The sequence below is a fragment of the Chelonia mydas genome, chromosome 6, assembly GCF_015237465.2.
Source record: "Chelonia mydas isolate rCheMyd1 chromosome 6, rCheMyd1.pri.v2, whole genome shotgun sequence".
NCBI lineage: Eukaryota > Metazoa > Chordata > Testudines > Cheloniidae > Chelonia > Chelonia mydas.
In genome coordinates this window covers 53,551,773-53,576,690 of record NC_051246.2, presented here as the reverse complement: position 1 = coordinate 53,576,690, position 24,918 = coordinate 53,551,773, and the positions used below count along the sequence as shown (strand labels likewise).

General features: G+C 44.6%; 1 protein-coding gene across 4 annotated transcripts in view; it reads left to right on the top strand.

Annotated features, from left to right (window-relative positions):
• PAMR1 (peptidase domain containing associated with muscle regeneration 1) overlaps positions 1-24,918 on the top strand; it is a 67,925-nt gene that overhangs the window by 13,002 nt on the left and 30,005 nt on the right. For 3 of the 4 annotated variants that reach the window (XM_027817659.3, XM_007055242.4, XM_043549480.1), the window contains exons 2-6: positions 1,488-1,664; positions 2,484-2,612; positions 9,843-9,957; positions 16,482-16,699; positions 21,785-21,892. In XM_027817659.3, the coding sequence (XP_027673460.1) occupies positions 1,488-1,664; positions 2,484-2,612; positions 9,843-9,957; positions 16,482-16,699; positions 21,785-21,892 (747 nt within the window). The remainder of the gene's footprint in view (positions 1-1,487; positions 1,665-2,483; positions 2,613-9,842; positions 9,958-16,481; positions 16,700-21,784; positions 21,893-24,918) is intronic. The other variant, XM_043549481.1, reaches the window with a different exon arrangement.

Genomic DNA, 24,918 nt, shown 5'->3' with positions numbered 1-24,918 from the left:
TAGATGGGAAGAAGGTAGGCAACAATCAGGCATGGAATGCAAACTGACTTTCAACTTTAAATATGGAGTCTGAACTGTGGTGAGGTTTCCAGGAGTTTGTGTGTCCGGAGCAAGGAATGGGCTATGGAATTATACCAGGGATGAATTTTGCTTACAGCGATTTAGCTCTCCAGCTAAATACAAAAATCAAGAAGCTGTAGGTGGTCCCGTTTTGTTGGGCTAACTATTAGTAAGAAGAAAGGCAAGCTTCTGAGACTCAGGCTTCATCAGGCCATGGAGAATTGAGTGAGGCAGAACTACCACTGAATCCTACAGAGAGTTAACTCAGACCTCATAATTAAATTATGAGACACACTGAATCAAAAAGGAACTGTGTGAAAAGGAAGCCACATAACATGGATGGGAGTTCCGCTCCTTAATAGCAATGTCTGGGTTGTTGCAATAACAAAGCAATTCTATCACTCAGAATAAAAGGGAAAGATATTCTGTGGCCAAAAAGGAAAAAAGAGGGTCTCATTATGTTTCTTTCACATCTCATCTCTCCAGTCTGCTCTCTCACTTCTTATTATCAGGCTCCACGAAAACAGCCATCAAGTCTGTCAACTGGTTAAGAGACATGCTGACAGCATCATGAGCTCATTAGATTTCAATTTGTAGGGTTTAGACAGTATGGTGGAAGAAGGGAGATGGGATCTGTAGAGTTACTGTATTAGTCTGCAGTCACTATCCAAGGTATTTCAAGCCGTGGTTTCTTAAAAGGGAACTGTCAGGATAGATTAAATCTCACAGTGTTGCAGGGAGAGGTAATTAAAAACGATTTAAAAATCCTTATCTAATCAGAAATGTTTTCTTGAAATGAAATTTCAAAAAAAAAAAAAAAATCAATGGAAAAAACTGTTTTCTCCTGCAATGAAAGCAGCACTGTGCTAGTGAAGTGAAACTAAGAAATAAACTTGACTAGAAGCCAGAAGTGAAATTGACCTCTCCATTTGGACTCCCCATTCTCCAAGCTGCATGAATAGCAAAATAATACACAAAATGGCAGGAATATTAAACAGTCCAGCAGATATTTTGAATTCTTTTGGAATAATTAATCTAAATTGGAGATGAGGTAGTAAACAAGGCCTGGGATTTTTAAAAAGAGCTTTAAAGTGAAAACGTCCCTTCAAATTGGTTTTTTTCCCCTCTGAATGCAGAAGCAGGGAAGACTAACAGAGAACGGAAGGAACAGATTTCCTTAATTATGGACTGGACACCTCTTTGGCTGGCAATGCAAATCTGCCTCTTTGTGTTTTAGCCACCGAAACTCAATTTACATTTTGGCAGGATCAGACATGTTACAACGTGCGTTGGCATTTGCTATGTTGCAGGCCTGGGACAACCTCATGCCCTGTATTATCTGACTATTAACTGAATAATAATTAGTGAACTGGGTAATTCTCTCATTTTATGCATTATTTCTCCCCCACTTTATGTTCTATTTTCAGAATACATGGTGATCAATGAAAACTGTCCTGGAGCTGAATGGAATATCATGTGCCGGGAGTGCTGTGAATATGACCAGATCCAGTGTGTCTGCCCGGGCGGGAAAGAAAAAGTGGGTTATACCATTCCCTGCTGCAGGAATGAGGAAAATGAGTGTGACTCCTGTTTAATCCATCCAGGTGTGTTGGTTTGTAACACTGTCCCTTGTACCTCTTGTGCTCTCATGCAGGGGGGTTGTTGAAATGCCAGCATGTGTAGCCAGTCATTGTGCACAGAGCCAAATGGGGCACGCAGCCCATTTTGGCTGCCTGACTTCATGGATTGCTTTTAGTCTCTTCAGGGATCCATCTGTGCCAGTGCAAGCGGCTCCTGCACCAGTGTGAGCTAATGGGTTCAGCATATGGCCTCATGTAGCACCATTGCTGGTCACACTGTGGGCTGAAAGTTTCCAGGGTTCTCTGTGCAAGCCTGGAAGCTCTCCAAAAGGTAAAGTCATAACTTGCTTCACACAGGTCATTTCTGGATGGGGATTTTATTTCCTCAGCCTCTGGATCTGGTTTGTACATTGCATTATTAAATGAGAGTGGGAAAGAGGCTGGGGAGTTCAGATTCTTCAGAAAGCAATGGGAAAGCAAAGTTAAAAGTAGAAAGAGGGAGAATCAGCTTAGAACAAATTAGATTTACTTACAGCCAGGGATGGAGCCATGCTGAATTGACATCCAAACTCACACTGCCCTAAAGGGTGTGTAGAGCAGGGGAGATGGGATGTAGACATACAGGGCAGCTACCAAGATCAGATCCAGATTCGAGAGTTTGAACTTGCCAAAGTGGGGGATGGATGAGATCCACAATAGTCAGGACCACAAAGATCACAAGCTTCTTTTGGATTGTGAAAAGCAAACAAACAGATTCCTCCCCCGCTCCCTTCCTCCCTCTCCCTTCCCTCCCTCCAATACCAACTGTCTAGATGTCATTCAACAAAGTGACTCTGCTTTCAGGCTGCACCATTTTTGAGAACTGCAAGTCCTGCCACAACGGCTCCTGGGGTGGAACGCTAGATGACTTCTACATCAAAGGGATCTACTGTGCGGAGTGCAGAGCTGGCTGGTATGGAGGGGACTGCATGAGTAAGTGCTCTCAGTGAGATACCCTACAACTGGGCAGGGTGGCGCTGGGGATATAGTGGAAGGGGTGACTTAATCGGATCATAGGAATTGCCATGCTATACCAAACCAGTGGTCCAGTTAGTCCAGCATCCTGACTCTGAGAATGGCCTGTACCAGATGCTTCAGAGGAGGGTGTAAGAAATCCTGCTGGGAGCAGTTATGTAATAATATGCAGTGCTCAGAGGGATAACTAACTGCTTGCCCTCATCAGTGAGAGGTGGGCTTAGGCCCTGAAGCATGAGTGTTTATAAGCCTTCCAAACTCCTGATGTCATTTTTTAATCGTTAACTATTGTAACTCTGGATGTTCTTGTTATCCATGTTATTTCTTTGGATTAGACAAAAATAAAAGGGGTGCCTAACCAAACCCTACAGAGACTCTTGAGGAAGCATGAAGATTTACATGAACAATTATATTAAATAGCAGCTTATCCCCACAGCCAGCAAAACTCAGGTTCCAACAAAGCACAAATCTCTCCTCACACAGATATAACCACCTTCCACAGCAGAAATGCAGTGCCTTGTAACTTACTCTGACGGTCAAAAGTCTGGGGCTATTTCAGACGATGGTGGGGCTATTTCAGGTCTTGTCTAAAGTATATAAAATAATGGAAAATTTTTTTGTTTGAGTCCTGCTGAGCTCTTGGCCTCAGTGTTCTCTTCTGCTAGGGAGTTCCAAAGGCTAATGGTATAAAAAGGTATTTCCTTTTCTCAGTTTTAAATCTGCTGCCTTTCATTTTCATTGCCTGTCTCCTTGCCCTTGTATTATGAAAAAGGATGAATAGCAGGCCCTCATCTACCTTCTCAGTTCTAGTCATTATTTTGTGCATATTTATCATGTCTCCTCTTATTCATAGCTTCCTAGGCCAGAAGGGACCATTGTGATAATCTAGTCTGACACCTGCGTAACACAGGCCATAGACTTTCAGTAGATAAAAATAAAAATTCATGGTGTAAGTATCAAGTTTTAAATACTTAAACTGTCTAGATCAGCAAGTTCTAACCTGAGCAGAGTCCATTCAGGTCTCCGTTCCTCTGAGACTATACGCTGAGTTTCTCACAGTTTGCAGCGTGGGTTTTTTCTGTCAACATTTCAAAAACCAGTGACTGTTCTGCTCTGTGTTGATACTAAAGATCCCATCGAACTTTCCATAAGAGTAGAAATAGGAAAGAACCACTGGGTCCATCAAGTCCTTCCTCCTTCTGCCAGCACAGGGTATGGCTACACTTTGAGCTGGGGGCATAATTCCCAGCTTGAGGAGACATACTTGTGCTAGCTCTGATCAAGCCATCATGCTAAAAATAAAGTGTAGCAATTGTGGCTCAAGCAGCAGGAGGGACTAGCCACCCTGAGCATGGGATGTGTTCCTTGGACTAAAATTTGGTGGGTCAAGGCATGCATGCAATGCCACCCAATCCACCAGCCAGCCCATACCATATGACAAGGCATCGAATCAAAGAGCATTACGGCCCTTGTGTTCACATCTGGAATATTGCATTCATTCTGGGCACCTCGCTAGCAGAAGGGTGTCAATCGACTGAGGGGATACAAAGAAGAGCAACAAACATGACCTGTCTTCCCGGTGCTGTGTCTAAACACTGGAGTGCACTCTTCTAGTGAGCACACTCCTTTTCCCAGCACCATGAATGGCTGCTTATCCATGTTCTGCACATTTACATGGATTAGCCTTGAACGAGGATCATCAGTGTGGGGAACAGTTTTGCTAAGTGAGCCAAAAAAGCGGGGCCTTTGTGGCTGAACTCGCAGAAACCGCCATTCTAAGGTTTTCTCAGCTGAAATTCACTGCTCACATCTGAATGTTTCTTTTCAGCTAGGAGAGTCAACCCTCTGTATGTGGGACACATCATTTTTTCCCATATGATCTTAATTTTATTCTAGTATTGAACATTTAAAATTCACAGGCAGCTGGGGTGCTGTATACACCACAAGCATGGTGCTTTAGAGTTTGCATTCTGGAGTTAAAAGACCCTATAGTTACTTAAAACCAGAACAATTTCCATTGGTCAGAGGACAAAAAGCATTGTCTTCAAAAGGAATTGCAGCCTACCCTATGAGAGTGTGGTCCTATGTTTCCCTCTAGTGGTGGTCCAAATATGAAGTTTATGAGTCTGCTTCTGCTTCTCGCTAGAGGAGTTAGTCTTTTAGTTTAACCGACAGAATCTCTTGATTTTAGATGAAAAGGTTCCAGGGTCAAATCTTACTGATGGCCTGAGCAGAATCAGTTCCCTAATCACTGTCCGAAAAATATTGAGAGTGGATTGCTATATGAACTTTTTTGTAGTTGGCAAAAAATAAAATAAAAATTCTAAAGCTACATTTTTTGGTCCATCACTTCAGTTTGTAGTCTGTGATTTCCCATTAGAGTTAAGCAAATAATCACTTATAGAATCATTTACTTGTTTAATAGACCTTTCTCTCTTTTTCTGGTGGTGGAGTGGCTGGGAGCCAATCTCAGATTACTCATTATTTGATATTTTTTGGAAATTGCCTTGCTGTTTGACACTTAAATGGTGGAATTATGAGCTTTATTACGTAGTTGTGGTTGGTCATGCAAGTCACATGTAGATTTCCCGGCTGGATAAGTGTAACACTTGTAATCAGGTTTCAGGTGCAAACACTCCAAGTAATCAGGTTTCTGTGTGCAAACTTTACATGTGGTGTGACCAGACATTTGTGTGAGTTATCGCTATTTTTTGTTTTTAAATACTTGGGAGGTGCTCAGAGACTGTAAGATAACAGAGGCCGTCTGACTGACCAACTACAGAACGTTTAGCTCTCTGACTATTCAGAGACAGCAAACAGAGGAGGGAATAAGCATAAGCAAAGCAGAATCAATGTTGTCCTCCTAAATCTGAAGACATCTTGACACTACAGCTTTGAGAGGCATGAAATGCCTCATTCATCTCCATAAGTTGTTGACTCTGAAGCTTAAAGATGACACATACTGCAGTGGTGGGTGTCTGTACAAAACCCTCAGACAGGCAGAAATGGCAACATTTGGAGTGGTTTCACTGCTGATCACCTTAGCAGAAATATTCAGCTCAAGTGCTCATCCTATAGTTCTAAACTACCTTCCATGCCTGCCCAGGTACCAACCAGCCAACTGTCTCCGAAACAGCTGTGCCCAGGCAAGTTCTGCAGTGCAGATCTGCATTGTGAATAAAAAAATCTGAAGCACATTAAGCCTGACAATGGGGATATCAACATCAAATCAAATTCAGGAGCAAAATAAGTAACACAGGGCTGTCCATCTTGAGTGTATTGTTCCTTTTCATATTTAATGCAGTAAAAACTTTCCATGTTTAAATGGAAATGAAGCTACTATTGCATTTCCCATCTGTAATACCAGAACGTCAGAGACTAGACCAGGGGTTCTCAAACTGGGGGGGTCATGACCCCTCAGGGGGTCGCGAGCTGTCAGCCTCCATCCCAAACCTTGTTTCACCTCCAGCATTTATAATAGTGTTAAATATTAAAAAAGTGTTTTTAATTTATAAGGGGGCGTCACTCAGAGGCTCTCTCTGTGAAAGGAGTCACCAGTATAAAAGTTTGAGAACCACTGGTCTAGGGTTCTTCACTACAGAGTAAAGGTCCATTTTTCTGCAGAGTACGTGGGACCTGTGCATACAGTATGTGAATACGTGTGGATGAGAGAGATTAAAGGGAGAGAGATGCACCCTTTTCTGTGGTTTAAAATACACTGCAGTACCTCAATCCACTCACCAGATGGAGTCCAGAAGCTCTTAAATGGCTCCTTTTGATGTGTAAAGACAGCAGACATTGCAATGGGTTATAAGCTCAATGAGGCGAACTGATTTTTGTTTTCCCTGTGTCATAGTTTTCTGGGTGAGAAGTCACAATATTAAGTAAGAATAAGAGAAATGAAGACAAAATTCACTTCAAATGGTGCAAAATTCACTTCAAAAGCTGCACTTCAGCCACTGGGGCCTGCATTTTAACACTGGGTTGTTTTGATGAGGATTTAGACCAGTGGTTTTCAAACCTTTGCACTGGTGACCCCTTTCACATAGCAAGCCTCTGAGTGTGACCCCCCCCATCAATTAAAACACTTTTTGACATATTTAACACCATTATAAATGCTGGAGGCAAAGCAGGGTTTGGGGTGGAGGCTGACAGCTCGTGACTCCCCATGTAATAACCTCATGACCCCCTGAGGGGTCCCAACCCCCGGTTTGAGAACCGCTGATTTAGAAAGTTTTTATTTGGGGAAGATAAAGGAGAAAGATATGAATTTTTCTCTGGACCCTGATCCTTAAATATTCTTGAGAAGGCGAGTGCACACGTACACACACACACTCCCATTACAGTAAAAATATTACTGATGAGATGGCTGATTGCTTAAATATGTAGGGCTAAATTAAGCCCATCACTGTGCAGTGTGCCAAAGTGGGGAGAGAACAATTTTGGGTCATTATTCACCTAGACTTAATGGTGGTGATCAAGAAGTGAAGGCCTCTGACTCTACCATTATTAGTCCTCCTGAGCCACCCAGGTTCTATGTGTCTCTCTCTCTCTCTCTCTCTCGTTCCCTCCACCCCCCAGCAAATTTCTGAATGCCAGTGGATGTAACATTTCTATCACTGTTGCTTTGTCTCCCGTCTTGGCTCCTGATGGAACCCCACAGTGATGCTGGGAAACCCAAACAACAGGTGCTGAACTGTGACCAGATGTCTCCTCCCCCAGTATGAACTCTCATAGTGGGATAGAACTCAAAGGGCTCGAATTGTTTTTTCTTTCAGTTCCAGGCCTCAGAGAAGAATCTTTATGTGCCGCTGAAAGCAGCTTTTTTTTCCAGACAGGAAAGGAACCCTGATGCTGACACTTTTCCAAAGTGGATTATTTTTTTCTGAAAGAAGCCGGATTTGCCAGCATTAGTGGCTGGGGTACAAATTATTCTTGAGAATTTTCCAGGTCTCCCACAGCTTTAGAAGGGGAAGAAAAAAGATCCCATTTGATCAGAAGGTGATAGAGCTGTTGTTCGCCTGCTGTTTGTCTGGGGGAGGCAGCACAATGTCTGCTAGATGAGCTGGAGAAAGCAGGGTGAAGATCTGATCTGATCTCGGATGTGCTTCATGCAGAGAAGCAAATCTGAGAATATTCGTTTTGAGGAAGTCTCTGAATGGCTCCTCTTTAGCCTTCAGACCACCTGCTTTGTTGGCCAAACCTACTTCCTTGGCGTGGATGTTCAGAAGTTGAGGCTGTACTGTTCCAAACAGAAAAGTGCATTTAGTATGCCCCACACATAAGCATTCTTTTGCACCAGTTCTTTTGCTTCCCTTTGTGAAAGGCAGGAGTGCAAAGGAAGCTCAAAAACCCCTGGTTACAAAAGGGAAGATTTCTTTGAGGTGATCCAAGAACCATGTCACGCCATCTGAAGATTTCCCACCGCTTTGTCTCAGGTTGTTTTTGAAGCAGGAGCCAGTAACAGCACAAGGTCCCTCTCCTTGCTGTGGGAAGGCACATTATCATGTGTGCTGTAGCAGATTCTGGCATCCTAGCTGCATCCTAATGGGCCTACAGGAGTGTAGTAATTAATTTTCATCTTTTACATGAGGAACCAACTAAGCCCCAGTGTAGGATGAAACTCTTGTGCTGAACTCCTCAGAGCTGGATTGCTGTTTCATCAGGTTCCACTTAACTGAGGGTAGCTGAGGGTAAACTGATAAAAGGTGTTTTATTAGACACACAATTCTTAACAGGAAACAGGAGCAACTGACCTTCAGTTTTCCCATGTCTCTCACCATAGTTCAGACACATAAGGCCTGATTTTTAGAGGCTGACTTCAGTGGAAGCTATGGATGCTCAGCACTTGTGAAAATCAGGTCACTTCCATTCTTGCATGTCCTCCAAAGGGAAGTATGGCTTATGGCTAATGCCACTTACAGTTACAGCCCCGTCAGTCAAGAAGGGAGTACACTGAGCAGTTCAGGATCCCTTTTTGGGAATGGATCAAACTTATTGATTCTCAGTCAAGGAGTAGCGAATGGAATAAGGAGGACTTAGTGAATGGACTAAGGAGGCTGAAAAGCTTCTGGGAAGTCTCTTGGCCCCTTTTCCATAGCTTAACTACAGTCTGTTGGCCTTTTCCAACAGTTCTCTCTCCTGCGCTTGATCTGCAGCCTACCCATAATCCCCCAATGCAGACATGTTATTACTCACAATGCAATTTCTAGAACAGAAGGTGCGGTCAGAATCATCTAGCAGTGTACTAACAGAATGCTTAATGAAAATCCTGATAAGCTGTAGGACTCCATTAGGAAAGGTGTAGCCAAGAAATTAGGTATCAAAAGATGTGATCTGCATGGTATGTAATGACATAACTTTGCACCTTCACTTAAGTAATGTTTATAAAGTCCTTTAGGATCCTTGACAAGGATTCTCTCATTGAGATAGGCATTATTATTCCTATTCTACAAATGGGGAAACTGAGGTATAATGCAGTTAAGTGACATGCTCAAGGTGTTTGGTGGCAGAGCTGAAAATAGAACCCAGGATTCCTGACTCCCAGTCCTCTGTGTTAAAAGTGTTCCTTCAACTCCAGGCTGTGGGGAAGAGGAGCAGATCAAGTATGGATTATTGAGATTTAGGTCCAGGATTGGGAAGGGATCCAGTGGTGCTCCAGAGGCAGCAGTCCCTCTCAAAACTTTCCCGTATCCCGTCTACTTTGCCCCAGCTGTGCAGGCCTCGCTCTGACTAGTTCCTGAGAGGGAGACTACAAAGGTTAAATGTCTCCCTCTTAGCCACATCCACATGTTGGCATGTGAAAAAAAGAGGACAAAGGGGTCAAGGACTGAGGGGAGGAGTCTTTCTGAGGAGGGGCGGGAAGGAACTGGGATTAGGGGAGCCCCACATTTTAGGGTAGGACTTGGGGATGCCAAATATTGGTGAGTCCAGACCTTAGCTATGATTAATCTGGTGCTGATGGGGAGAGGTGATACTATATAAGCTTAAAGGAAGGGTGTTGAATTTCTAGATAATGCTGAAACAATATAGTAGCATAATAATACTAATAATATAGTAGGGCATTTTAGTCCTTCAGGAAGTTGCCTCAGATGTTAGTATGTCAAGCTTCTCTATTCTGGCCTCTTCTCCCTGAGCTGCTGAATGAAGGTCTCTAATGGACTTGCTGTTTTTACTTTTCCTCTTCAGGATGCGGGCAGGTTCTTCGGGCTTCCAAAGGTCAGATTTTGCTGGAGAGCTACCCACTGAATGCACACTGTGAATGGACCATTCATGTTAAACCTGGGTTTATCATCGAATTAAGGTAAGTGGGAGGTGAATTTCAGCAAATTCTGTCTTCTGTATGAAGCAAGGTGGCATGTGTATCAGATGGGAATCATATTTTGATCTCCAGGTGGGTCAGACTCTGGTGGCTCTATGGCAAAGAAAGTGCTGCCCCCATCTTAGGAAGGTACTTCATATTTGGCACCTGGCCCAGGAGGAGATCTGGGAATGCTGCACTACTGGCCATATTCTGCCTTCAGTTCCTGCTTGTAACACTCGCTGATACCAATGGACATTTTTAGAGACATCCAGAGCAATATATATCCCTAGGTGCCATTATGGTCAGAGCATCCCATGGTCCAACAGGAAAGCACCAGGCTAGCGTAGAATGGATTCACTGAAGAAAAAACTCAGGTGTGTTTTGGGGCAGGGAGAAACTGGCTCAGGTTACTCTGAATTTATGTAAAAACAATTCACAGTTAGTTAACTGGTGAGGCTCTGAAGCTCATGCTCATTAATGTACCATTCCCCTTCCCCGCCCCCCCCCCACCCCGTAGACTCGCAGAAATTAGAGAGGGAAAATCCCTCAGATGGAGATGGAAAATGCCTCACATGAGGGGGTGCCGACCACTTGTTGTAGACTTTGACATATCTCACGGTCAGGAAGTATTTCCTGATATTCAACCTAAATTTTCCCTTTCTAAATATCATATAATTACTTCAAGTGACGTCCTCTTGAACCACCCTAAATAATTCCTTTCTATCCTCGATGCCTATAAGCTTCCTATACTTGTATCTTTAGTTGTTCAGTCAGTCTACGTATCTAGCCCTTTTAATCTTCGCCGATGGCTCAGTCTCCTCAGCCCTTCATCAGGGTTACTTTTCCAGTGCTGGAGAGCCTTCATTTGGTGCAATTAATTTTGTTTTTGAATGTGTGTGGCAAAGAGCTCACACATACAGCAGGAAGCTTGGCAGGGGATCAGATTCAGCCCCCACCAGCAACTACAATAAGAACCTGAGTTAAAGGCTTCACATCAATCTTTCACCAGCTTTGGAGAACAGGCAAAGAAGCAATATTAGGTGAACAAACACATTTCTAACCAACAGATTTAAAGATCTGATTTAATATTAACTCAGAGGAAGGAAAATCACTCAAGGAGAAAATAAATTTGGGGGTTCCTTTGGCATTAACACCAGTCCCTTTATCATGCTCACTATTGTGTAGTTATAAGCAACAATAATTACAAAACTAACAGTGGTGAAACCTCCTCAGAGCAAGTGCAAGATTCTGTAGGTACCTTCAGGGGTGGCTAGATATAGCAGTGCCTATAACATGGTACAGGGAGTTTGGTGTTCAGACAACTGATGCTGCTCTGTGTTACTCTTAATGGGAATGAGACACATTTCCTTTGCTCTTACAAGTGCATTGTTGGATTGGGCTGTAGCTCACTCTGTGCAAAAAGCAACAAGAGTATAAATGATATTGCTTTACATTTATGTATGAGGCTCTTTCATTCCTAAGGATGCCAAAGTGCTTCACAAACGGTGGGCTTGACCCTGCTTTCAATCACATCAGTGGGGGCAGGATTGGGTCCTATGTTTTACAGCATCAGTGAAATGCAGCTATCTCTGGGGTGAGAGGATGGCAGCCAACTGGCACAGATCAGCAATGTACAAGAAAAAAAGTAGAAGAATATTAGGAAAAACCTCTACACTTGCCAATAGTGCAATGAGATCTTTAATTGCTAGGCAGAGTAGACAGGGTATTTATTTTTAAGGTGTCATCCACAAGAGCACTGTAGAACCCTGCTAGGAATTACACCTGCAGCTGTAGGCCACTCTGTCCCCTCCCTTTCCAGGGGGAGGAGTGATGGTTCTGTGCCTGGGAATTTGTGTTACCACTCCAGCACTGTGAAATTATCACTACTGCTGCCACAGGGCGCAAGGTATCTGACTTGAATAGACACGTGGTGTTACCCTTGTGAGAGCTTCCTTCTAGCTGATTTGATCATCCTTCCATTGTGGCCATTCCCCACACAGTTCAGCAAATTCAATACTAACCCTCTACCTCCCTTGACACAGGGTCCTACTGTTAGGGTGAATGTGTCCAGAAGCAGAGTCTGATGAGGGAGCTCCCAGTGTTGGGTTTAGGAGACTCAGGAGTTTAAACTCCACCAAATCCTTCCATGCTGGCCCTGCTGCCTATGCCTGGTTCTTTAGGATTACTCCACTTCCACATAAACAAGCAGATTCCCTCCGCCACTCTTACTCTCAGCTCCCAACGGTAATTGTTAGCAAACGGTTTGCCGAGTCAGCACGATTCCTGACAATAGCATTCCATGCTTCCTGGTCTCTACATAGCCCCAACAAACCCTGCGTGATTGCCACAGAGCAATGCTAGGGATCCCGTCTGTGTGAAGCAGAAAGAAAACAAGTCACCCCTAGTCACCAGCAGAAGCCAGCCAGCCAGGTCCGGTTTCTGTCCCTTTCTTCAGGGCTCTGTTTATTATCTTCCCAAACAAAGCAAGAAAAGTATACCAAAAAAACCAAACCAAACACAAAATCCCCAAAACACCACACTGATAACAGTCTGGTTAGAAGTTTGGACTGGGATCTACTAGCTAGTCCTATTTAGCAGCAAATCTCCTTCCCCTGCATTGCTAAGTTCTCCTTTATATTTCAGTTGAGAGTGTGGGCTGGTCAGGAGTGCTGATCAGCTGTGTCAGCTGATTCCCAGCACCTGTCTGTGGGGCTGCTTCTCTGGCCTAGGGTCAGCTGCTCCCTCTCTCTCTTCTCTCCTCCCCCCAGCCAGGGTTTTCAAAGGGCATATTGCCCTGTTGCAGGGGCTTTTATAAACTCTCTTTATCTCACAGAACTGAAAATAAATCATCTCCTGACTTAAGATGTGCTATGCTGTCCTAGGCGATTTGGCTGACCAGGCCTGCTTTGATAAATGGTGCCCAGGTTGCTGTAGTAGTTTGTTTTGGGTGTGCATTTTCTAGCCTCATTTTTCTTTAATTTGTGATTGATCATGCTCCCTCAGCCCATGTCACATCAGGGGATGAGATCAGTTATGAGCTGCCAAAACCTTAACAATGGGTTCCCTCCTCATCCCATGAGGGCGTTGTTGCCCATCCCCGCCCCCACGGGACTTCTACCCCATCCAACCCCCCTTGCGTTCCTTGATGCCCCCCCCAGCCCCATCCATCCCCCTTCCCTGTCCCCAGACTGCCCCCAGAACCGGGCAGAAGGGGCTCATGGGCCACCGTAGTGGGTGCCCACCCCACCCCTAAGAGCCAGAGGCACCTGCCGGGGGGGTGAGGTGGGGAGTCCTGGAGGTGCTTACCTGGGGCAGCTCCAAGGAAGCATCTGGCAGGTCCCTCTGGCTCCTAGGGGCAGGGGAGCATAGCTGGGGGGGAGCAGAGGGAGCGGCTGCTCCCCCACTGATCACATCAAAAGTGGCGCCTTAGGCACCGACTCCCTGTGGGGCTGGAGCACCCACGGGGAAAATTTGGTGGGTGCAGAGCACCCATTAGCAGCTCCCTGCCCCAGCTCACCTCACCTCTGCTCTGCTCCTCCTCCTCCCCTGAACGCACCGCCCCGCTCTGTTTCTCTGCCCCCTGGCTTCCCGTGAATCAGCTGTTCGGTGGGAAGTCGAGGAGGGCTGAGAAGCAGGTGGCGGCTTCCCGCTCAGGCCCAGGGTGGCGGAGGTGAGCTGGGGCGGGGAGCGGTTCCCTGGCGTCCCCCACCACCCCCGGGTTACCTGCTGCGGCGCGGTCAGCCCTCCTCGCGCCCGCCCACCCCAGCTCACCTCTGCCTCCCTGGGCCTGAGCGGGAAGCCACAACCTGCTTCTCAGTCTGCCCCAGCTTCCCGCGCGAACAGCTGATTTGCGGGAAGCCTGGGGTGGGGGGCGGAGAAGCAGAGTGTGGCGGCGCGTTCAGGGGAGGAGGTGGAGGTGGAGGCAGAGCGGAGGTGAGCTGGGGCTGGGCCGGGGGTGGGGCAGGGAGGGGAGCTGCTGGTGGGTGCTCTGCACCCACCAAATTTTCCCCTTGGGTGCTCCAGGGCTGCAGCACCCATGGAGTCGGTGCCTAAGGCGCTACTTTTGGCCGGTTAAACTTAGAAACCCTTTTAGAACCGGTTGTCCCTTGCGGAACAACTGGTTCTAAAAGGGCTTTTAAATTTAACAACTGGTTCTAGCGAACCAGTGGGAACCAGCTCCAGCTCACCACTGGATGAGATAAAGCACTCTAGGAAACACACAACTCACAATTATTTTCTTTAATGCTGTGACAGAGCTGTATCTTGGAATTGTTCTTTTCCTTTGGCAAGAAGCTTTCCTTGAAGAGGTGTATTCTCAATGCACTCACTAATATCACCTCATAACAGTACTGTATGCTCCTTTTTGGTCTGAGGATCTCCAAGCATTTCATTAACGTTATGGAATTTGGTGTTATAATATCCAGGGCAGTTAGGGAAATAGTCCCAATTTTACAGGTGAGGAAATTGAGGTTAAATAACTTGCCCATAACTGTGCTTTAGCCAACAACAGACTGCAAGATTTCAAAAGTGTTCAGTTGACTCCACTGGGAGCAGAGTTAGGACAATGTTGAGGACTTCTGAAAATCCTGTGCCAGGTCTCTCAGCTCCCATCCCTGCGCCTTAGCCATGAGGCCTTGTGCATTTCCTAGCTACTTCACTCCTACACTCAAACAATGCAGATCAGAAGCCAGCAAGCCTTCCCATACCACTAGCTTATTCATATTTTTTGTCAGCAAGGATTTTTTTTGAAGTGGACAAACTACTAAGACCATTGTGCACGATTTATCTGTCACTTTGTGGCTCCAATGCAGAACTTTGCCTAAGACTCCTTGATATTAGTTACTCTACTGCATTTTCAGTAACATGGTTGCTACAGACCTAGGTTCTCTCTACATATATGAAATACTAAACAAGTAGGTATTGAGCCCAGCTCTACCCTTGGATACACAGAGGTGTCTCCCAGAAATGGTTCTTAGGACTCTGATCCTGCCAACACTTATGCATATGCTTAACTTTATAAGCACATGAGTAGTATAGTAGTGCCAGTGGGAAACTGATGCAAGTGAAGTTAAGAATGTGTGTCAGGATTTGTAGGTAGGGACCCTAAACTCTATCCTGTTTTCACCTGGCTTCAGATGTGTGACAAGCATGAACAGGTTAATTTGTATGAAATTATTGCTTCTGTAAGAGCAAATCCTGGGGGTTGATCAGCCAAAGAGAGCTTGTTTTGATGATGTCATGCTGGTAACTTGATATCTCATGGGTAAGTAATAGGACGTCAGACAAAACTGGAATTTGGACTCACCAACTTGCTCATGAAGTTTAAGTGAAACTGACGTGACTTAATCTCTGATGTGTATTAAAAGCAGATGCCATTTTTTTCTAATCCACCTTCCAACAGACCCTTACAAAAACTCTGGGCCATATCTTCCTCTGGTGTAACTTGGTACAGCTCCATTCAACTGCTCATTCAATGGAGCTATGCAGATTTACACCAGCTGAGGTTCAGCTGTTACTCCAAACACAAAAATAAGTACTGAACGAAGACACATGAGCGTGTATTAATGTTAGTCTGATGGGAGGGGATAGAAAAACATCAGCCATTTCACATCACATGGGATTCCTTACGCTCTGAAGCCACTGAGTCCCCAGAAGAGGACAGTCAGGGGAAATCAACTGTAGGAGCATGCTGAACAACCAAACTGGTTGTGCGTTTTCCCCTTCTCTTCAGTTAGAAAATGTTAGATTGCCAGACAATTCAGCCCACCTTTGAAGAGGAAACATGATAGACTCAGTCTGATCCATTATATCCCTTAAATAAACACGGTCTACAGAGTTGAGAGTTTTCAGGCAGACTGGGAAGATTAAAAGTTACATTTTTAAAATATTCTGCTGAGTGGTTAGTGGTGTGGTGCTCTCTCAGGCACAGAGCTTTGAATCCTTAGAGCACAGCACCCTGGGTAAATGCTTATTCTTCAAAGGCTCTTTTTTATTAGCTCTCTTTGTCTGGTTTTCATTCATATTCAGTTTGAATATTTTGGCTCTGTGCTTTGCTAGCAGCAGCATGTTATACTGTTCACTAATGACAGCCTTGCTGCATGGCTGATGTGAGAGGATAGAAAGCGTTTACTGTAAAAGCCTCCGGATATTACCCTCTCCCGTCTGCGTTAACCCCTGTCCCTTCTCCCTTACACAAATGGTGTAAGTACTGGCTATTGACAATTAGTTCCTGTTTTGTCTTCTGATCTGAAATAAAGTGCGGTTTCTTTTTGTTCCGAGTCTGTCTCTTTCTATCTTATTTATAAGGGACCTATCATCATAGTTTCTAAATGCAGAACGCAACCATTTAAGTAGCACTAATAAAGTCCAAAATGGAGTTTAGCTCTCTGCCCCTCCAGTGTATCCAGCTGTTATCCTCTCCTTTAGATGGATTCTGTAGGGGGGCAGTAGACTCTGAACTGAATTAGAAACACAGTCTAGCCAGGTGAGAGTAGCAGTCTGATTTTGATGTCCTTCTGCCTCAGGTTTGCCATGCTGAGCCTGGAGTTTGACTACATGTGCCAGTATGATTATGTGGAGATCCGGGATGGGGACAATATAGATAGCAGGATAATTAAGCGTTTCTGTGGCAATGACAGGCCGCCTCCAATCCGAAGCACTGGGACCTCACTCCATGTTCTCTTCCAGTCCGACGGATCCAAGAACTTTGATGGGTTTCATGCTATCTTTGAAGAAATTACAGGTAAAGGAATAAAAAAAAGCACACTGCATTTTATTCTCATTAATTCAGTCTCACTAATTTTTCTCGCTGTTCTGCTTCATTAAAAACTTTCATGCTGTGTTGCCAACAGCAGTTTATACAGGTAGGTACAGTGAAGGTACAAAGTCACCATACGGCTTGCTAAAATGAAGCTCTTTTAAAGTAGACCCCGGCCCCATTATTTGTGCAAAGACTTAACTGATTGCAACAGTTTAGGGCTGAAGTTTCATAGGTTTGTGATGTTTCTTTTTGCACCAAAGAACTGGTAATGAGTGATGAAATGGAATTTTTGTGCACAATTCCTTGCGGTCAGGTAGTTGTTTGAAGTAGTATGTGGAAGCAGAGTAAGCAGTTTAAAATGGTAGAAACCTGTTACATTTCTGCTGTATTGCCCAAGTGAAAATGCTCTAATTATTTCTGCTGCTTCACATTTCAGATCAGTAGGGCTTTTTAAAAAAATTGTTTGTACAGGGCAGATACAGAAGGCTCTTCCCATATAAAAAGCACACAAAAACATTTTCAATCTCTTCTTCAGTGAATAATATGATGTGCTAAATGTTTGTAATGAAAGAAGTTGGGTTCCAAAATTCCAATCTATTTATTAAACGTATTAGGCTTGAGTCTGATCTCATTTACACAGGGGTAACACCTTCCCCTCTGCGTTACTCCCTGCCCCTTCTGCCTGCCTGCAAAGGAACACTGGGAATGCTGGTAGCTCCTGTTTTGCCTTCTGATCTGAAGTGGGCTACATGTCTTGTGCCTTCTTTGTAAGGGGCAAGTCTATAAAACCTGTCCATAGAGTTCTTAGCAGAGGAGGCTGACCAGTGTGTGCTGGTTTGCCATAGGAAAATCCTACAGGATCTATAACAGCTAACATTAGGATTTCCCAATCCCTCCTTGAAGTAAGACATATGAGACCCCAGACACATATCAGTGTCCCAGATTTAATGGGGGTCACATGAGCCGTCAATCTGGTTCAAGAAGTTCAGTTAGTTCATGTAATCTTTGCAGCTAAACCACACCTGAGCTCCAAACCTATTGGGGTTCAGCCGTTACTAATAACTAAGGGTGCAGCTAACAATCTGAAACGTGCATACACACACTAGCCAATCTGCTGCCCCATTTCTGCATTTACTGAACCCACTTGTCTACTTGCTGTTCCCTGTAATACAATCACAATCACAGCAGGAACAGTTAGATAATGAGAGCTAGCACTGTGCTAATGAAAGGGCTGATGGAAAACAAAACCTGCCTCCACCCAATGAAACCTGGTGTGGGGGATGTTGCATAAGACTGCCTACACTTGTAGGCCTAACATTTTTGATATGGAGTAGGATGAATTGATTCCGTTTTCTCTACTCAGCATGCACCTCTTAGTGTGCTAGCACTGTTCTGCACTTTATTTCCACCCCATTATTAATGGTATTTATTTGAGACTGGGTGGCTGCAAGCATGGTAATCCATGCAGCGCATGATGCAAAGGGGTGAGAGTTTGTCAGGAGGCCTCATTGTGCACCTTATTAGGAATCTGTCCTGGCCCGATGAGTAGCTGAATTGAAAAACTTTTGAAGCTCTCACTGTGTCTCTTTATGTGAAGTGTTAACCCGGCCAGCAGCTCTGTTCATGGGGAAGAATAGAATGTACGTGGCCGGGGGTGGGCGGGAGCTGAGGGACTGAAAGCTCTGGCAGCATACAGCAAGCTTCAGCATTCAGTCTTCTGAAACCCTTCTCAATGCAAAGCCTCAGGGAGTAGCTGACATCCATGTAATAGGCTGAACAGGGCTCACTAGGTCAATCACCTGCCTGATTGTTGAGAACAGGATCAGGTAAACACACTCCAAGACTGAGCAATGGCCCAAAGGGATGCTATGATATTCGTTGTAGCTTAGCACTGGAAGGAAGAAGATAGGAAAAGTGGCTCATGCAGTGAGAGCAGAGTTTTTTCATTTACACATGTCTACCCTTGTGGGGCACTTTATAATGGGGTCACCTTTGTTCTGGGGACCCTATGTGGGATAGATTTTGCAGAAGTTGGCTCAATGACACAATGACACTGATCAAACATGGGGAAGTATCGAGACCAAATGGTCAGAGGAATTTAGGTAAATGCAAAATAATCTGCAAAAGGTATGTCCCTAGAGGAAAGACCAGTGGACAGCTAGTTAATAAAAGAAGCAGCTTAATCAGCTGAACGGCCTGTACTGGAAGCAGGTGTTAACCACCCGAGTGCAGCAACAGACACTGTGTCAAGGATAAAGGGTAATCCAATCTTTGGTGACAGTGGCCAGAAATGACTAAGCTACCTCAGACGTGAAAGACGGGGGAAGAGAAGAAGATTGAAATAAAGTGAGCAGGATAATTCCCCTTGCTCCTGTGTGTGGTTGTCCTTCTTTAATAATCCCCTTGTGGAAGGTGAGGGGATTCCCATCTGATTTGCTGGCAACAATTACTCATGAAACATTATTAATGTCAATACAAAATCCCATAGGTAGGGAGAGGAGCTAACTTCTCTTTATATTTATAATAGAGGCAAGCTGGGGGGGCTTGGTAGAATGTGTGTCCATGGAAATAGAAAGGAAATAGAAAGGAAATAGAAAGGAATATCCTAGTTATGTGAGTTGGATGGGTACGTTCTGTTGAAACAAAATGTAGCTGGAAAGCGGAAGACTCCAGCCCCCCCCCCCCAAACCAACTATTGTGAAAAAATGTTTTCCAACCATCTCTCTTAACTAGTTACAGATACTTATATGATACCCATCACATTGGGAAGTTGGGCCAAATCCTAGTACACCAGAGGAAAAACTCCCCAAAAGTGCAAAAATTGTGAGCAAAAATTGAATGTCTAAGTCACTGTGTGGCTGTTCTGGTGCATTCTGTGTTTTAGATTTTTAAAGGGCACAGTGTACTACGACAGATTAGAAATAATGCTGGGTCTCGCTTAATGAGAATCACGACAGTCACCAGTAGCCAGTGGAGTCAGTGGATACTGACCCCTGTCACAGGACATGGGGAGGAAGCTTTTGTAACCTGGTTCCATGTCATATGACTGAAGCCAGGCAATAAAGACTCATTTTTATCAGCTCTTCTGTGTGTCACACCTATCATAATAACCAGCACCCATCCTCATTCATTTGACACAACTGGCTCCACAGAATAAACTGGCAGACAAATAGTGGCTTGTGCTATCAAGACAGAAGCGATAAATAAACATACCATTGTTCCGACTGCATTGACTTCAACTGACAGGAAGATATGGCCTGTTGGTTGCAAAATATCAGTGCTTCCCTGGCTCTTCAGCCTCTTCTTGCTCTCTTTTTTTAAATGTCATTTTAGAACAGCAGGAAACAACAAAATGATCATTTGTAAAAGCTTTTCAGGAATTTGTTCTCCTCCTCAGTCACCCTTTGAATAACCCCCCATCCTCATATCCAAGCCTTTAAGGAGATTGTGCAAGGTTTCAGCAGTGGCTTTCACTGCCCAACCTAAATACGAATAGCTTTACGTCTCCACATGAAATCTGTGTCAGAAATCTGGTTTTGACGTTATGAGTGGAGTTCCGTTTCTCTTTCACCAGCTGGGTCAAAGAGACTTGGAAAGCCTGTTTCAATAAAAAACTTTGCAAATGAATTAGCTGATTTGTCGTGTGCCATTCTGGGTTTCATCAAAGAGAGAGTCTGAATATTTTAGTGCCACCTCTGAAACTGATCGTTCTAGCTGAGATTGTGGTCTAAGGGGGCAGCTAGAGCACTACCAACCCTGCTTTGCTCCATCAGTGTTGTTTAGTGGTGGAGTTCATTCCTCCCTTATGTTGAAGTGTAATCGGTGTATTGTTGATAGACAACTGTGATCTATAAGTGAATTAGAATTTACTCTTTTTATACTTTTGTAGCAATGATGGACTAGAAGTTCAACAAATAAAGTTATGAAGAACCTTTAGAAAGTCCTCTAAAAGTGGCAAGAGCATTTTTATGGAAAATTGGGGTGAACTCTTCAATTTGGATCCAGATATAAACTTTACAGCTCTGGCCTACCTTGTTATGATGGATCTGAACCAGAACATCAGATTCAGAACTTCGCAGACTTTGGAGATGTTCCTATTTGAATCTGGATCTAAATTTTATGCTTTGATCACTAGTTTCTACCTGGTAAGACCTGAGTTCAGGTTGATTTTTTTCTGAAATGGTTGAGAACCTCACTACCGCTTGAAGAGTAGCTTGTGTTACATCCCATTAAGAGCTAGTGATTTTCCTCTGCTATAATAGAGGAAATACAGAACCCTGAGGGCCTAAATCCAGATCTCTGCAGATAAGTGGAGAAGGAACTGACTTTATGCAATTTGTTTTAAAATGTATTTATTTCTAGTTTTAAGGGTACATTTTTAAAAAGGGAGAGCAGGCATGGTGCCCAAAAGTGTGTGTAGCACAGTGGCTTTTGCTCATGTTAGTAAGCCTGGTGCATGTGCAAATAATTAGCCTGGCACGTAGATACCCATTTATGCTTAAAATATCCGATCTATTTGTACCACTTCTCTAATTGCAGCTGGGTAGTTGTGCCAAGAGGCATCCCAACATACTGGTTCCCAACCTGCTTCCTTTGCCAGTTCAAGGTCATCATAATCCTGATTTAAAAGATCATAATAGGGGTCAAGAGGACACAGGAACATCAATCATTGCATTTGCATCCATGACCCAAGAAGACAGCTATGTTCCTTTAGGGAAATACTGCTCACAAAGCCCAGAATGAAGTATGTAAGAGATAGAAATAATGTGACCCCTCAGGTGAACCCACTGTAACTCGAAAGAAGTGATAGAAAGATGGGGGCCATAATGGAAGAAAAAGGAAAAACAACCACCAATAAAAAGTTGCACATCCCGAGATCTTCCTTCTAGCAAGGAAGGAAGAAGATTGGAGGGCTCCTTGAATCCATTGAGTACTTGATCCTACATATCTAATTAACCTGGGAGGCCTCTAGAAACTACTGTGATGAGTTCTATAGAAAACAGTAGCTAGCTGGTTAGATAAAAACCTTATGAAAGACTGTGAATATTCTTGCCTCTTCTTTTGCAGCTTGTTCTTCATCTCCATGTTATCATGATGGAACATGTATTCTTGATAAAGTTGGTGCCTACAGATGTGCTTGTCTGGCAGGCTATACCGGGAATCACTGTGAAAGCGGTGAGTACAGGCATTGTGTTTGCATGTGATCAAATGCTGCCATGAACTCAGCCAACTGGTAACTGTTTATATATTTTTTTATGTGTAGGTTGATTATAGTAATGGAGGATGTAATGAGCTCCCCAGAGCTCCGTTAAAGGCATAGCACCTGCTTTCTATTAGGATTGCCATTGAAGACTGCAAGGGTTTTATGTTCATCATAAAGAGAGTATTTGGAAAGTATTTTGTGTTGGAAAAAACAGTACACAGGAAGACTTATAAAGGAGCATGCTTACTATGAGAGATGTGTAACCAAGCAGCCATTTTGAATCCTCCGGGCAGGGTTCCTCTCGTCTACCACCACCTATTTCAGTAGTGCCCCAGGTTTGATGCTATTGCTTTAACAAATGGCAACCTTTTGGGCAGAGATATTCTGCCTGCCCTTAAGGAAACAATAATGTCGAACAATAGCAGTCATCACTGACACAAGGATTAGGTTCAGGGCAGATCAAACAAATGGTAGCTTCTGATCCAGTACAGGTGGATGGTCCCAGTTCTAGCTCTTTATTCATATGGGGGAACTTTTGTTTCTACCATACCAAGCACATGGTAAAATAACTGGATTCAGGTGAGATCAAGTCAAATATCCATTCTTGCTGTTTTTATCCTTGATGCCTGAGTAAATTATTCTGCCTAATGAAGAATTTAAGGCTGAGGAGGAATAAGAACTGTGCAATGTATACTAAGATAATGGCTGTGTCAACTGCATCAGTAATATCTCAAGTCATTGGGCCAGGTGGAATTCCAGGTATTTGATTCATGATTGAACTCTGGGGGTATCTGGCTTATGATTGAAACAGCTTACAATGAATGAAAGCCCACTATGCCCTGTTTGCCCATCAAGATTTTCATTTTATGTCTGTGTAAGCCATTATAAACCTGTCCTTACATGATTTCACATCTTTGCTCATGATGTAGATTTCATAAAATTCCTCAGGGCCAAGTTCATCCCCTGGTGTAGCAACTTGAGTGGAGTTGCATCACTGCAATGGCATTAGCCCCTTATGTCCCTGGCTGTAAGTGGAGGTGAAGTACAGTAAGATTTTTACAGTTCCATAACTATTTCATTCATATGACTAGCTTCATCTCATCAAACACCAGAGTCAGAGGCAAGAAAGTGAAACTGACTAAACATAAACATGTGTAAGTGGGGGAATAGTCCCACACTTGTGGGGAAACTTTCCTGGCTTCTGCACTACCCCGGTGAAGTAGGCTAGCGAAAGGATTTGAGTCCTCGCTCCCACTTCCTTTACCCTCCCGCCCTTGAGGACTCCCCTTCCACTCTTCTGTCTGGCACAGTCCTCATAACCCCAACAAGGCTGGGCCCAGGATTCCTGGGGGGCTCAACCCCCAACCCTGCTGTGGTCACCTAGGACAGGGGCTAGGGTGTCCCCACTCCAGGGTACTCTCTCTGCACTGGGCAATTCTCTGACCCACTGACCATTACATACAAGTTAAAGCAAATGCAAGTTATTTAATCAACAATTAATTTTAAAAAGAATAAGGAAAAATGGGAAAGGTTAAAGGAAACACATCACCCCGCTCTGTGGCAGGGAACATCACAAACAGTGTCTCTGGAACATCAGGGCAGTTCACAGTCTGTTCCTTGTAAGTCCCAGGCCTTCTTCTCAGGCCCTGGCTGTGCTGTAGGGATGCTGTGGGTCGGACACTTGCTCTGGTGGTGGCCACATGCTCTCAGGCTCTAAGTGGTAGGACCCTTCTTCCCAGTATTGCCCCCGCCCTGTCTGGGTTATGATCCAAGCCTGGCCTGCAGAGCCCCTTGGCTGAGGCGTCTCCCTGTGCTGGGCCTGCTGCCCAGGGTCCCCCTCGGTCTCCCCAGCAGCTCACCGCACCCAGCTCTGGACTGCTCTAGCCCCAGCTCCACCACTCTGTCTCTGCACTGCTGCTGCTGCTCTGCCTCCAGCTCCCTGGGCTGCTTCTTTGGCCCCTCTGGCTCTGGTTGCTGCAGCTCTGCTCCCAGGACAGGTCTGCTCTGCAGGCTGCTCCTGTGACTCTGCTCCCAGCAATGACCTGCTTCCTGGGCTGTTTTTCTGGCCCCTCTGGCTCTGGTTGCTGCAGCTCTGCTCCCAGGGCAAGTCTGCTCTCTCTGGGCTGTGCCTCTGGCTTCAGGGCTGCAGCTCTGCTCCCAGGACAGGGTTTGCTCTCTCTGGGCTGCTATTCTGGTCCCTCTGCATGTGGCACAGCTCTGCTCCCCAGCTCAGCTTGGGCCCCCACAATCTCCTTAGCTCGGCCCCACTCTGTCTGACCCAGGCAATTCCAGCTCACACGGAGGGCGGGACCTCCCTGGCCTCCTGACTCCCTGATTAGCCTACCCGCCCTGTCATTCAGGCTGACCTGGAGCATTGGCCTCTCCCCATTGTTCCTGGGGACTGTCGGTCTCAGGGTCCTGATTTCCCATAGACCCTTCCCCTTTTAGTACTGGGAGCTAGCCGACCAAAACACCCCCACTGACTGTTAGTAAGGGGGCAACAGTCCCCTTACACGTGGTATAAACTTGTCTAGTGCCACAGGGCAATACACAGAGCAAACAGAATAAATGGTGGAAAAACAGAGATTCAAACATCCATTTTGGTTTTAGCAGTCCAAGTGGTGCTTAGTAATAGAGTTCAGGGAAGAAGTAATTTAAAATACTTTTATAAAATGATTTTTATCTTGAAATGAATCCTTTAATTTAATTCAAGAAGGAACAGTGTCATTGGATGAAATACTGGGGATTTTATGATGTCTGATGCAGCATGTGGTCCTTTTGCTTCTGTGGAGGAACATTTTTACAGCACACACCTCACACCCTTTCTGTCATATACAGAAGGCTTGATATTTTTTCCCATGCATGAATTCCAAACATCTGAATGGGAAAGCATCATGACAAAGTCTCTGTTCAAACTGGCTTCTGAGGAACATTTTTAAAGATCTTTCCTTTATTGTTGCCAAAATGTATCCTAAACATTTGCTAAGAAAGTACACGG